Source organism: Toxotes jaculatrix, chromosome 17, assembly GCF_017976425.1.
Source record: "Toxotes jaculatrix isolate fToxJac2 chromosome 17, fToxJac2.pri, whole genome shotgun sequence".
NCBI classification, from domain to species: domain Eukaryota; kingdom Metazoa; phylum Chordata; class Actinopteri; family Toxotidae; genus Toxotes; species Toxotes jaculatrix.
This window is the reverse complement of record NC_054410.1, coordinates 19,191,288-19,207,245: the sequence shown is the minus strand read 5'-3', so window position 1 is coordinate 19,207,245 and position 15,958 is coordinate 19,191,288. Positions and strand designations below refer to the sequence as shown.

Genomic DNA, 15,958 nt, shown 5'->3' with positions numbered 1-15,958 from the left:
GCAAATTAATTGGCTTCAATCTTGTTGAGCTTTGGCTAAAACAAGTAAATTTGTATTAAATGGACAGGATTTGTTATTATTTAACATTATAGTGGTACTGACCAGCAGTGTACTCATTCTTGTTCATGGATGTTCCTGCTTTCTCGCTCCTGTATTCCATATGTCTTATGTGTATTGAGTTAATACAGGTGAAGTTCATTTTTCACTACATCCTGGATTATAGTGTGGACACACAAAATGTGGCTGGATAAATATTGTGTTGATGAACTGAGTTATTTGATTTTTTTTTTTCCCACTAAGGGGCAAAAAATCCAAAACAATTTGACACAACCCTGACAAATTATTTGTATTATAAAGTTGTTGCCAACATGTTACAGAACAATGAGTTAAAAGAGGCTAAAACTATGCAGAGTTAGCTATGCAATCTGAGCTTATTTGTGTTTTTCCTGATTTTACATTATACATTAAGGCCAAATAACATGGCTAAAATACATCAGCCTTAACCTGCTACGTTCAGTTGTATATCTGAGCTGTTGATGTGAAAAGTGTAAAACTGGACACTGTTAATGAAAACAGTGCTGCAACAGAATAATAGTCTGGGTTTCAGCAAAATCTAAAACAACACAACAAAGTTCTTTGTGTAATGATGTATCTGTTACTATGATGGTACTTGCATTCAGGCATACAGCATGTTATTGTGTGTGTGTGTGAACTCTAATCAGTATCGACTCTTGCCATGTGTTGGTAATGTGTTGTTGTGCAAGGAATGGCACACATACATTTACCTTCTTAGTAAAGCAGGTATTTACAGTGCACTCACTGTGTGTGTGGTGTCATGACTTGTATGTAGAAATGAAGGGACTGGAGAGAGACAGGGGGAGGGGAGAGAGAGAGGGAGAGAGAGAGAGGGAGAGATTGTTGATGAGCTCGGAGCCAAAGAGAAATCAGCACAATTTGCCTAATAAAATTAGGGACAGTTGAACTACACAAAGGCAGCCGCTGGGTGAGGGAGGACAGCATTCACCACAGGACTGCAGCTTGCCTCGACACAAGATCTTGACCTGAGTGTGTTGTTGTCTCTCACGCCTGCCGTAATAGTGGCTTTAAAGTCTAGGCACAGAGCCATCTTCACACTCAGCTCTTAAGTGAGGCGCCACCTTGCACCTGTCCATCTCTGAACCTCCACAAGAGTCCGGGGAGGGCTCATAGGGTGGGCCATGCATTATCAGACTAAGGAAGAAAGCAACCCTCCCAAAATGGAACAGAATGAGGAAGCCCCCATGACGGCTTCCGCTGAAGCCCTGGACAGTCCCTCCTCTGAAACGTTGGAAACTCAGGCAGAGCAGGCCCGTGCTACCCTAACCCCCGACCCCCGCGGCGGATGTGGGGCTCTCTGTCAGCCATGGAGTCTTCTCCTCGCACTCACCCTGCTCCTGCTTTCTCTCCTTGGCAGCTGGGCCGTGGTCCACCTCACCCTGGGCACCCACGGAGGATCGCCTTTTCGCGTCTCAGCCAGCTACGATCAGCGGATCCCCCAGGATGACACGGCCACCATCGAGCCCCACTTCACCACCAACTGCACCATGGGTAAGCTGGCACAGCCATGTCTTCTCTTTCAGAACTTATTCTAAGGTAATGGTGATGCTGATCTTTTTTAGGTGTTTTTTTGTTTGTGAGCAATTTTGGTAAATATGTTAAATGTAACATTTTTTAAGAATGTGTGAAAACGTACCCGTTAAAATGTAGTTAATCAGGTGATTCAATTTAAGTAAGTCTAAAAGTAAGTGTTTTATCAAGTGATGTGCAAGTATTTGCTGATTCAAAAGAGCAGACTGTTTCCTGATTTTATCTGTTCTATATCATTATAAATTGAATACTGTACCAACAGTTTTTAGTCAACTTGTGCAATTATTGGATGTTAATTTGGACTCTAGTTTATCTGTTTTATCTAATTATCTGATCAAACAGAAAATGGCCCAGACAAGTGAAAACTAATGTATCAGTATTTTTTAATATTTGTTTTTTTTCCTGTGTGTGTGTGTGTGTGTGTGTGTGCGCTCGCCCATGTGTGTGCGTGCTTCCTGTCAGTCTCTGTATAAAATGCATGTGGACTGAATGTGTCACATGTCTGCGGAGTGACCGAGTTCCCAAAGCAGCTTAAACATGTCAAACTGGAAATTACACAGCCACATTCTGTGATTTTTAACTTCATTACACCATGTTGTGGAATGAAATGCGTAGACTGCTTGCCACTGAAATAATATCCTTCTCTGTCAACCTCGAAAGCTCCTAAAATTGGATTAATATAACTGATTCAATTTCCTCTCAGTTAGATGCAGGAGCACAGCAACCCTTGCTTAAACATTTCAAGTGTGCGTTACTGAGGAAAATGATAAAATCCTTGTTTCCTCTAAGAGACAGTTGTGTGGTAGGCAGAGGGGTACAAAGTGTCATGCCAAGCCAGCGATGTTTTAATGAAGCAGATTGCGGTACTGTACATTTCTGAACTCAACCAGATGTTTTTAATATACGTCATCATTTTTAACCACAAACACATGTTGACATTAGCATGATTTTTGTAGAGTGAGTGAGTGTCTGTGAATGTTCTCATTCATCCAGGTCACTGTTCTCTTTCTCTCAAATTGAATCGACTAGTCCGCACTAGTCTGACCAGTGCGGACTAGAAAGACCGATGCATAGGAACTGATGAAGCCCCTTGGATAAGAGGCCAAACGTCTTCCCAGACAAATACAAGTCCAGTTGCCTTCGATTCAATTTGAGAGAGAGTGAGTGAGATTTGAAAATGCTTAATTCCAGGCTTCTGTAAGAAAAGTTACCCAACTTGTTTACCAGACAGTGTTGGAGTCTGCTGAACTCGCATAAAAAGGAATAATCAAGTAAAGGATGACCAAGAGAAATGCTCCACCAGTAGCTGCTGATCATGGACTAAATTAAATCTTAAAACTGGCAGCAGCACTCAAAGAGATCCCTACATCGATATCATGTTGCTTACACAACATTGGTCTTACAAACCTACCATCTTTCTTCTACCTGGATTTGCCATACTGTATTTATATTTTTTATTTATTTATTTATTTTTGCATGTGCACTACAGAGAACATGAAAAGATTTTGAAAAAATCCCACTTCGACTGCTAGCATTTACCATTTCATGCAAAAACCAGTGATCCCATATTTATAGGCTTTTGGAGATTATAATGAAATCCATACCATCTGTCTACACATATAACATGTGGCCTTATTTTGGGGCTTTTTATTACTCATTTATTAATTACAGACTCATAAAATGGTTTTTAAGTTTACACACAAGTGGGAATATTTATTCTGCTGGACATGTAGGACACCTGGGAATATTGCGTTGTAACGTGAACAATCGTTCCCCTTCCTGTCAACTGTTATCGTCCTCAGTTTCCCTGATTTCTGGCCAGAGATTTTGGGTGGATCACTTGAACAAAAGACTGACAGATGAAGCGGTGCTGTGCGCAGCATCTTCAAAGACCACTCTATTCCACTGCATGTTATGCTACATACTGGAAGGCATTAGAGTGGGCTTTAGCTTGTATTTTTCTATAAAACCATAAAGAGCATTTTAAAAAAGGTGATCATTCCCCAAGGCCTGGTTTTGAGTTGAGAGAGATGCACACAGTCCAGAAAATTTAATCTGCTATACTTTTATAGAGGGCGAGTCTCTTTGAGCTCTGCAACAATGAAGCAGCTTTTATGCTCGGTCAATATTTAGCTCCAGATAAATGAGGAACATGGTTCAAAAGGGAAGATTTGTCTGTTTCCAATTCTTCAAATTTGTGTTCAAATGGGATGTTTGGACTTGAGGTGATTTTCTCACAGCTGGCCAACATTGGCAACCTGATAACAAATCAGCAACACCTAACTTCCCCAGTACATTATCAGGTTTTGGTTGTCAATCATGGAAATGCATGTGTGTGTGTGTGTGAGTGTGAGAAAGAGAGGAAGAGAAAGAAAGAGGTCATGAGGGAAGCTAAAATGGAGCTCACATGCCCATAAACTTCATATTTCTTGCCCTAATCCTCAACACTGAACACCTAACTTTAACTCTTACTTGAACATAAAGTCCTAATCTTAGACTTTTAGATAAGTCCTGGTCCTAAAGTAATTCCTGAAGTGAGGACTGAGATAAGTAGTCACTTCTCCAAATTGTCCCCAGAATCACTTTGCATGAGCAGCTTCTGATAAAAGTGCAAAACAAAGAAAAACATAAAGGTAACATAAATTTAACACACAACCAAATCAGTATCAGTCCCATTACAGCATCAGTGATTGTTCAGTGATTGTTTGTCTAACTGTCTTTTCTGTCACTGTCAGGACGGAGCAGAGCCGGTGCTGCTGCTCATGTAAATCCAGCCTCGGCTGAACAGTGTCTAATTGTTCTCTGGGTTCACTGTGTTCCTCCTGCCAGGCAGCACATAAGCGGTGGCTAGCAGAGAGAAAAAGCATGCAGACATGCCGTACTCTCCTCAGGCACCACCTGGGTCCCCAGCACAACACCCACTATACACATCCCACGACTAAACTAAGCCCTAATCCGTCTCGGCACGCTCACCGTGCGGCCTCACCACATTTCGCGGTGTTCTAAACCTCCCCCACTTTCCCCTCCAGCACCTGTCACAAGGCTGGGCTCAAATTACCTTCCTTCCCACCTAGCACAGAACATGAAGCCAGGGTGTTCGATTAAGGCTCTCAGACTCAGTCCCTGGCAAAGACAGTTGTTTGCTTTATTTGTTCCAGTCTCCTGCACTCAAAATTAGCCAATTACTGCTATTAGCGACCTGTATTGTCAGGCTTTTGGGTTGGGTAGTGCAAAGCTTGATCCAAACTTGATTAAATGTTTTTAATTCAGTCCCAAAAGTTCAAAGTTTTAATTTCACCAAATATAGTCTGTGGACGCAAAATGTTCTGTATTTCTCACTGGGGCGGCTGCATAATGGTTTCCTGCAGACTTAGAGTAATTTTGTAAGAAAAGCATGATTCACTCTGAGGAGGATTCTCAAATCAGTGAGAGAGAAAAACATACTAGTGATTAATTTCATTTCCAACCTCATGTGGCGTGTTGTTACTTGTTGTCTTTTGAGCACGTCTGCCTTGAGATATGCTGCAGTTTTCAAGATTTTTCTCGATCACTGTTAAAACTTTCAGTTTTAATCAGATTTGACAATGACAATGTCCATTTCCTCCCTCTTAGTTGTTTTCTTGAGCAGAAAGGTGGCAATTACTCAAGCCAGTGAAGTGCGAGGAGATATAGTCAATACAGGATAAATAAATGGAGCAATGTCTGACTTCTGTCTCCATACCCCTCCACTTTAATTAACTCATCAGTCACAGGGCCAACAAGCAATTCAATCTGTTGCCCCTAAAGTGACTTGTGTGGTTATGTGCCTATCTCTGGAGCTCATCCTCCTGACAGGAAGTTAGAATCCCGCCTTCCGCTAGCATTCCTCCGACGCTCGTGGCATAGCTGCACAGAGAACCTAATTATTCAAGTGCAGCAAATCTGTCAGTGACACTCTTAACATCCTACAGTTTCTCATTCTGCAAGTAAACAGAAACTACTGTGATGACTGACAAGCTCATTACCAGATTGTGTCAATAGCAAATTTGACTTTGCCTCAGTCGTAGTACTTTGGCAAGGCAGAAGGTCACATTTGCCTTTACAGTTATAGCAATGTTTGTCCACTGAAGAGCATATTCGGTATTTGTGCTCGTGCATTACCCTGCAAACTGTCACAATTCATTTTTTGGACATGTAGCTGAGACAAGGCAGCGGTGAGCCCTGTGGGAATTTGAACCCATGACCTTCTCTTCCCTGGCCCATTTCCCTAACCATTACACCATGCTGCTGCAGGCTCTTAATGGAGCGTTACAGCAAGTCTATACTTTGCGATTAGGTACACAGCAGAGTGAGGGTGTCCCTAGGCCCATCAATCACACACGGCCCTGTGGAGGCAATGAGGGAAATGGGTTTGGAGAAAGCCAGTGGAGTGGGCAGAGTGTTGGACATGTGGATGGATGGGTGATGGTGATTTGGAGAAAAAAAAACATCCAGTATCATAGTGTGGTATTGAGGCTCACCTTTAAATATGCAGAGCGTCTCCAGCATAAGCCTTCAGTTTTCAATTTCACTTTGACTGCATGACTAAAGTAAACTCATCCCTGGAGTTTTTGTTATTGAGTAACAAGCACAGAGTGAAAATATAAATATTTTCAACAGAAATAACCCCCCCCCCCCCCCCCCCCACTGTCAGAACAGAGTGAGAGTGTTTGTGGGATCAAAAGAATGTCAAAATAGCAGCAAAAGGTTTGAGGGATGTCATACAGTGAAGCAGTGGCCCGTAAGGATGAGCGACTATAACTGATTTCATTGTCTCTCGTCAGTCTTGTAAAGACTCATCAGCTCTGCCGGTGCTCATCAATGCGTTGATGTACACGTGTGCAGACTGAATAATGTCAAGCAGGTGTACAAAAATTTGCAAGCACTGTGTTACATTAGTGTTGTGCCACTTGGAAAGCTTTGAGTTGCAGGATCAAACCTACAAAGTAAACTTTTACACTGCTAATTAATACTGATTAATAATAACATGTACTGTGAGAAGCCTTTGTGTAAGTGTGTGTGTGTGTGTGTGTATACACTGTACATACGTAGTTTCAGGCTCTTTGAACTCACCATTTGGAGCTGTGGACTTAAAGCTTTATCCTGCTTATGCTTCAAAAAAGACACATTTTGAAAAATAAAATTCAACAACACTAAGAGCTTACAAAATTAAGCTCATTTAGCTAAAGCCATGCTTTGAGCTAAGTGCTAACGTCACTGTGTGAATATGCTGAATAACAATGCAAACACGTGGATGTTTAGCAGATATGATGTTTACCCTGTTGGCCATTTTAGTTTGTGAGCATACAAACAGATGCTAATTAGCCCTAAACACAATATACAGCTGGGGCTTGTGGGAGTTTCATTGTTTTTGCAGGTGCCTGGTCATGAACCAAAGTTTTGGACACATTAAAATTTTGAGCTGATAACCCTAGATGGAAAGTCAGAGGATCACCAAAGTGATGGCATTTCATCCTTGGAGGATCATTAATGTGTGCACTAAATATCATGGTAATCTGTCCAGTAGATTACATTCCAGTAGATTACATTCTAGTAGTTACATTTCATGTAAAGCCACAAACGAGAACCTCATTGTGGCACTTCAGGAAAAAACAGGGGATTACCAAAGTCAGACCAGTAAGATTCATCTTCTGGGAATCACAAATGTCTGTACAAAATTTTCTGGCAATCCATCCAATAGTTGTTGTGATATTTCACTCTGGACCAAAGTGCCAGACCATCCAACTATCCCACAAACTGATAACTGCCATGCCTAGAGCCATGCCACTGGCGAGGCTAAAAACATGGCATATACAGAAAACAGTGTCATAATTTGAACTATTTCAATATCCTGTTGTTATTCAATGTCTGTTGTGCTTCCTCATCTGGAGAATTCAGTGAGGAGTACTGTAAGCCCACTAACAGCCTGTTCCATTAAACTAATGTTAATATTGTCCTGAAAGCCAGGGTGCTCACCCAAAATCTCCTGAATTTGAAACTGTAGTTTGGTGTCTGTACAGCCTCTGTGTGATTAGTAAACGGCTCTGCCTAAACTTAAAGCATAAAGCTTAAACGAAAAGCCACCAATACAACAAGTGTGTTTAATGATTTGCGGACTACCGTACATATCAAGTAGAAACCATACATTGTGTGTGGATAGTGAACTGTTAGAAAACATGGTCTGAGCCACAGGAATGTGCTCTCTCCATGGTGCTGAAGTGAAGTCACTATCACAACCTGCATTTACTTCAGTCAGTCACATCATGTCAGTCAGTCGGTATGTGTCTCTGCATTGTGATACCAAGTGTCAGCACTTTATTAGATTTCATGAAATAAGCTGAATGATTGGTGCATTTTAGCCCTGGGCTGGCAGCAGAATGTAGTAGACCATATGTCTTGCTCCTGTCAAATGACTTGAATGCCAAAATGGCAAACTTTCCATTATTTCGATCATATTATCAGGTCAGTGTATTGTAGAGATGTTGATTAAGAGACGACTGAAAAGAGAGCTCCATTCCCCCTCTGCCTACGTATATATCTGCCCCCCAACTTAGAAGATAACTATGTTACCACTGTGTTGACACTGACAAAATTTATGCTCAGCATTTGCATATAAGACATTATGTCTACCAAAGAAATGAGTGTCCACCTTCACTAACTCCATTGTACTTGCAATTTATGCTTCAGTGACATTTGAATTCCCCACTGTAGCAGAAGTTCAAATAAAACAGGGCCAGTGTGCAGGCAGAGTGCCCTTAAAATCAAATACATAAAAAAAAAAAAAATAGTGTTCCTGAAACAGAAAAAGTGATTAAATTTCTGCTGCCCTCAAAAAATGTTAACATACTCACAATATAATGTTTAATTAAATTTAGGGCACAAGCTACCCGTCTAATAGCAGTTATTTTTTAATGTAAGCTAACAATTTCCTGGAGTTATACATAATTTTGTGTTTGTTTCTGTGCTTTATAATGAAAAGTTTAATGAGGTTTGTTTCAGAGCAGATACCGATCTAGAATATTGGACTTTCAATACACTCACATGTTGAACTTGCAGTTGGAAAACATCCCAATCATGAAAAATCAGTTCTCTTATTGTTTGGAATCAACAGAAATATCATTTTATCTTAACAGAACCTGTTTTCCTTCATCCTTTGTTTTATTTTTTATCAACTTCAGCGTGGGTTTTACTGTCCGCCTGAGGGCCTGCATTTAAAGAACATAACTAAAAAGTCATTTTGATCACAGATACTCATTGCACCTTTGTTTCATAAGTACATTAAGATAAGTATGTTAAAAGGAGGCACTCTTTAATATTTGGCAAAGGCCTTTAGGAGCCTTGAGAGCAATCAGCAGTTCACCTACCTGCCAGATTTACTTGGAGGTAATTTCATGGATATTTTTTCTCTTTTTTTGTGAGGATCTGTGGATCCTCTGATGGCTCAGGATACTTTTAGGTCCCTCGAAAACCTGTTGGAGGACAGGGAAAACAGCCATTGACAAAAAAGTAAGAGCAAGAAAAACAAAACACACCTTATCAATTAACATAAGATACAACCTGTCAACACAGGGTCCTATGTGGCAGCACTCAGCTTCATCACATACTACCTTTAATCTCTTGCCTTAGGCCTTTCCCTGAGCAGCATCCCCTTTACACAAACTGGGTTTCTGTTGCAGGCATCTTTCCAAGGCAATCTACACAGGCAGTTTCATTTTAAGATATTGAGCAAGTGTTAAATGGCCCAGGGCACCAAGTAGAGTGTTCCCAGCATACACATGCCAAATGGAACAGATGTCTAAATCAACCCTGACCTGGCAGGGAGGAGGAAATTTCAGGATGTTATGGACTTAAAGGATCATTGAAGGAAAGTCAGTCATTAAGATACAGCAACCTTAAATCTCATTTTATTCTGTAGAGGGGACATCTGTACCGAGAATTCCTGCATGAAACATTTAATCTGGCCATTGACTTTCTTCTTCCCATTTAATTTCAAATGACAGGCTTTACTGTGCTGTACATTATGATTATGTAAATTATAATACATATGAATTTTCATCTGTTGTAACAGAATTCTGTCAGAGAGATATAAGGTGGAGCTCTTAGGAGGACTCACTAACTATTGTATGAACTTACTTAGTAGCTTGTACAAAAGTCTGCAACACTGACAGAATTTACACTCACCAAGCACTTTATCAGACAAACCTATACACCTGTTTATTCATGTAATTATCCAATCCGCCAGTGATGTGGCAGCAGTGCAGTGTATAAAATCACACAGATACAGGTCAGGAGTGTCTGCCTGCCTTGTGTCAGCAGTCCAGGCTGGTGGTGACCTAATAGCGTATACAGTGAACCTCAGTGGCCTCATCAGTCTCCAGATCTGAATCCAGTACACCACCTTTGGGATGTGGTTGAACAGGAGATTGGCAGCTTGAATGTACAGCTGATAAATCTGATGAAATAATGTCATGCCCTCATGTCAACAAGGAGCAGCATCTCAAAGGAAAGTGTCCGACATCTTGTGGAATCAATGCCACAAAGAACTGAGAGCAAAGGTGACAAACTACCCAGTATTAGTATGGTGTTCCTAATAAAGTGCTGGGAGTGTGTGTGTCCTTAACCTCTGACATATCACAACACCAGCAATCGTAAATGGCAGCGATGTTAACAAACCTGAGTAAAAACCATAGATATTATAGATTTTGTTCTGAGATACAGAAATCAGTTACATATATATATATATATATATATATATATATATATATATATATATATATATATATATATATATATATATATATATATACACAATGCCTATCACACCAAAACAACTGTGGAAAGTCCAGGACAAGTTCACAGTGAGGAATCAAAGCTGGCTGGTATAATGCTGTTGGGTTTTAAACCAAACATGTTATTTGACAGTAACAGTCTTTATTTGGCTTCATAAACAAGCAGGTGTCCTCACACAGGAAGCCTCAAAGGTCAGAAAAACCATCATGTGATGGTTTGATTCACGAGTAAGATACTGTCCAATGATATGCAAAATGTATATGTCAGTCTTTTGAATATTTCAAGGAAATAAGTGCACAAATTGCACATATAAGCAAAATTAGCTTGAAGGATAATTCTCACTGGTTTCATTCTTGGTCTTTCCTAAAACATTTAGTACATATAGCTGTATATAATGTTTTATTTTGTGAGACCATAAGCCAACAATGTGAAAATGGCTCATGTGAGCAGTGAATTATCAAGCGTACTTTTGTAATTGTGTGGTAGTTGCTGCCTATCTAAAATGTGTAACTGCTGTATAAATGTTACTGGCATTGAACTCCATGTATTTTCTACAGGCACGTCACTGAAAAACATTTGGTCAGAGAGGATGAGTAGGATTATAAAAAGAGAAATTACGGCCCATGGATCAATTAAGTAATTGAGTACAATTCTTGAAACAAAACTATCTTGTTTATGGTTGTAAAAAAAAAAAAAATCATCCATAAAATGTAGAATAGGCGTTAAAAGTATTATTTTCATTTTCTGTCTCTGCCAGTCTGCTGTTGCGTGTGCCGATGTCTCCCCAGCAGTGAGTATGACAGATAGTGATCGTGATTGGGCAGAGCTCTGACCAATCGAGCGTGGCTGTGTGCAGTTAATTGAATTCATGAGCGAATACTTCTTGTCCTGTCGATTGTCCGGTGGGAAACGCAGCTGCATCCATCTCTGGCATCCCCACCACTGTAAATCTCCATGAATATTTCCAGATTCTGCCTTCGGTGTGGTGGCAAGATAGTGGAGCATCCCTCTCTTGGGCCCCTTGAGATTTTTACCCCATGACAGACAGTTCTCCATTACAGCATGTGAGATTAGAGAATACAAAGTAATGAATGAGCAGAAGAGAATAAATGAGTTCTAACTACCAGCTCTGAATTGTGTGCTAAACTCCATCTTTTGTATTTTCCTTTTTTTTTGTGTGTGTGTGTGTAAGTTCCAAGTTGCTTCCATTCTGTACACGCAAAGCACAAGCTGATCTCAAACCAGGCAATTCAAAAGGCTGTTTTTTGTTGTTTCAGAGCACACACAGGGATTTCAGGATATGACTGACATGCTTGCTCATCTGTAGGAAAACAAAAGCCATTTTAATTTCAGTACAAGTCTACCCTCTCCATGACTCCAGTCTGTGTTTTTGCAGCTCGACTTCAACAAGGACACGTCTGTCTGTATTCAAATCTACAAGCAATCTCCACCAAGCCATGGCAAAAGTTTTATTCAGATGGCGCGACAAACTGCTTTGCATGATTTTATGATATGCCACAGACTGAGACATCTCTATCAGTGGAATCTCAAAAGCGTGATATGCATGATGCGGTTATGCAAAAATACTGTGTTGAAGTGTTGAATTGATTTCAGCTGGTTGTGTGTGTAAAAAAGGGAACAACTGCTTCCAACACAGTTCACCAACACGTTTCTTTGTTCTGCCACATACAACAAAACCATGACACCTTGAGCCAGTAAGAACATGTAAGGTTTGCTCCAGTGAGCAGACAGCACACCTTACAACCAACTTTCTTGGTCCCACAATGACAACCACTGTATGTTCTCTATAAGCATTATACCTCTGACCCTCTTTCCTTGATTTTCAGTAACATCACCTGTTGTCACCCTCTATAATGATTTTTGCTTGTGCTTTTCATCATTTATGAAAGTTATTTATACAGTCCTGACAGTACTGAAGACACTACAGTTAGGACAAAACTTTGGACATCTGCCTATGTTTTTTTTAGCATATGTTTTAGACTGTTGGTTAATTCCTGTTTTGTTCAGTGTTTTTTTTCCCTGTTGATCTTGTAGCTAGCATGTTCAATTATTTTCATCCTGTAAGCAGATGGCATGAATGAAAGTTGAAAAATTAGGGCAACTTTGCTGGAAATCTGAGAAATGGGATTTTCTGAAGAGGAAAAATATCTTTAAATCATGATCAACTGACATTAGAAGATGTGAGAAGAAAGTATTTAACTTAAAATTTGCTAAACTATCAAATGAGTTTAATTTCCTTTGGTATATAAAATGATGATTGTACCAGCGTGGGGAATTTATTATATACTGCTGTCTTAAGAAAGAAGCACAAGGTCCACATTTAATATAACAAATATTTGTAAGACATTAGGACCGTAACACTGTGCCTGCTGTGTCTGTTAACGGGACTGAATTGTTTTCAACCTTGTTGGAATAGTGGTGTGATTGTAACCAGCTCCTAAAGATTTACAGGGGAAAAAAAAAAGTTTTTTCTGCTCCAACATGCTGGGAAGCAAGACATGTATACACTCTAATGGCTGCTAACATTATCACATATAACAAACCCTGGAGCCCTCTATGGGAGCAGCCATTAACAATGACAGACAAGTGAAATCTAATCCCTCCGCCCACTGAATGTCACCATACAACAGCAACTTTTACAGCATATTGATGACACTTACATGTTCCTATTGACTGTTGTCTGGTTACATGTTCATTGTCTACCAATTATTCTCTGAAAGTTGTCAACAATCAATCCTGATAGCCTGAGCGTTATACCGCAGATTGTGATTGATGGCGTGTGGCTCTCTTCATTCATTTCTGACATTTAGACAAAAGCAACAAGGGTAAAAGTACAGTAAACCGCAGGATGTCTGTCTCGTTGCCTTTCCTGTTCCTTGTCCTACAGCATTTATTTTTTTGTGACTGAAATACAGCGTCTGTGTTGATCTCTGAATAGGCTGGCTTTGTTGCTGCATGAAAGGTTTCTTTTAGTGTCTTGTCTTGGGGGTGGGGGGGGTGTTTTCTTTTCTCACGCCTTTGAGCGCTTGTCATACACAGCTAAACAGTATTCCTTTGAAAGCTGTCAAAAGTGTATCAGGTATGACATCTTGAAACCCAGTCTAAATGAGCTCAACATCAGTGAACTGTGCACCTTATGCACAGCTGTTTCCATTATGTTGGTGAATAAAACAGGAGTCTCTTATACCTGCATAAGATGAAGCTTATGTCTCCAGCCAGCCTGTTGGAGAGGGAAAATAACCCAAGCTTTTCTTTCTGTCATTGCAGGTGTTTCCACAAACACTAATTGTTTGCTTATTTAGCTGTATCTAACAAGCCCCTCAGTTCCCGTGTTTGTGTATCTGTTTTGTTATTTATCAGTGGCTGCTGTGCCCTCTCCAGTCACCTGTCCAGCTCCTCACCACCCATACATCATCCCCTTACAAAGACAAACCAACCCCCTGAGCACATGGATAACAAAACTCACTTACGCCCACAGGCAATCCATCCCCCACTGACCCACTTCTTTTCACAATCTGACAAGTGTGATTTAAGAACTGCGGTAGGCCAGGAGTGCAGCGGCCCTGTCTGGCTGCACTTACGTGCTCCGGGAGCTCAAAGTTCAGTGGCTTCGCCACTTTGATAGTTTTTACTCCACTGTCATCAAACTAAGATAAATCGATGAATTTACATACCTCGCCCAAAGGTTTCAGTGTACTCTAGATAAGTTTTTTTTTTTCTTTCTTGATAAATCGCTGTGCTTGCGGTGTCAACATTATATAGAGAGGAAGCCACTGAGCACAACAAATACATAATGCATGTGTTGAGCATGACAGAATACACATAGCAACGCCACATCTATGCCCACACCGTTGGTCATAAACAAACAAGCCTCTGCCTCACCTCATTTGAATAAAATGGTATATTTGCTTTCTTGTGTGCTCTTCTGTAAATGTTATGTCTGTGAGACTGTATTTTCATGTGTGTGAGCACATGCTCTGTTCACAGCCTTTACTTTGTAAAGAGTCCCGAAAAATGAATCATAATGTGCCGCACGGCATTGACGAAAAAGGGTATTCATTATCGAAGGCATTTACTCAGTCTAGTATGTTTTCAAAGAATTTGAACTGGATTACTCACTGACATGTTAATGTGGCTCTCTGCAGCCATTAAGGCCCTGTCACAATAGTGCACGGTGGGAGGCCCCTGACTAATGTGTTTTTGTCCAATAAAAAAAATGCCTCCCCCTCTTTCTAATCCATAGAGTTCACTGTGCCAGTTTCCCACTGGGCCTTAAGGTTTCTCAGCCACAGTGAAAACAAAGGAGTGAAGTCTGCTGCAAATCAGGCATAGCTATGAAATTTCTCCTCTCTACTGCATTATAACTAGACACTAATTTCTGTGCAACTACCATGAAAGACTGGCACTAACTACTGTCGTGTAATTACTGAAACCTACTACTCAATTTGTGTACTTAAACTTTATATATTGGATTTTTCTGAGCAGGTAATTAATTTGACTTTTTTTTTAGTTTCAATTGGTATCGGTTTACCCGACACAGATTTAATTATGTCCATTACACCCACGCACTTTGCCCTGTGAAATGGATTATTTATTGTCTGATCTTAAATAGCATGTACATCTAACCTGCTAAAACACGAAGCAACATAAACAGTCTGTATCATAAAATTAAATTCATATATCTGTAATTGTAGCCCGGTTGAGATTCGTCGTATTTCTATCCACTTATTTTGGTTAGTTCTATCCTGGTTGCTGTTTGGAGACTTTACTAGCCTGGTAACCAGGTTCCATAACTAAAACCAAGAGAAGCATCAACATACAGTGGTAATATTGTAGCTGTAATAACGGTGTTTGTAGTTTGTTTTCTGTTTGAAGTTTTGTTTGTTTGTTTCTGACCCTAACATTATAAATGCCTCTATGTAGATTTATGCTGTACTCTACCTTGTCCCTATACATGTTTGTGAGCCTGTCACTCTAATGTAAGTGTGAGCTTCAGAAGCGTGGGTCCAAAGGTGCATCATCATGTATCACACAGAAAATTATGCAAACTGAACAACAGAGCACATTCATTACAAACACAGAGTTATAATTAGTGTGGCATTACTGCATATCTAGTCAGCTCAGCTAACAGTGTTTGCTCTGTGCTGCCTCTCATGTCATGGACTCCAACGTTATCAGACTTCCGACTCCAAGTTCGTCTGAATGGAGAACAAATCTACATAATACAGATCAAGGGCAAACCACTAAGCGGAACGAGTCACTCAAGATAAGAATCACTTCTCGTTTTTTTCCTCATGAGTGAGGGGGGAAAAAAAACGAGATCCCCATCAATGGACAGTTTTCCCCTCTTTTCTGTTTTGTTCTCTTTGCTGTGATCAGCCTCTGATGATTAAGGTGGAGATGAGCAGTCAGTTTCCACAACCTGCAGATATCACCTCCCTGATTTGCATAGGTATGCAAATGTCCCAGGTTCCAATTGAGTTGTAGAGACCTGTGATATCAA

The 15,958-nt window shown here is 40.3% G+C and overlaps 1 protein-coding gene across 1 annotated transcript in view; it reads left to right on the top strand.

Annotated features, from left to right (window-relative positions):
* Positions 1 to 15,958, top strand: part of alk (ALK receptor tyrosine kinase) — a 301,016-nt gene that overhangs the window by 226,245 nt on the left and 58,813 nt on the right. Inside the window, exon 5 of the mRNA XM_041061252.1 lies at positions 1,454 to 1,587. Within this exon, the coding sequence (XP_040917186.1) occupies positions 1,454 to 1,587 (134 nt within the window). The remainder of the gene's footprint in view (positions 1 to 1,453; positions 1,588 to 15,958) is intronic.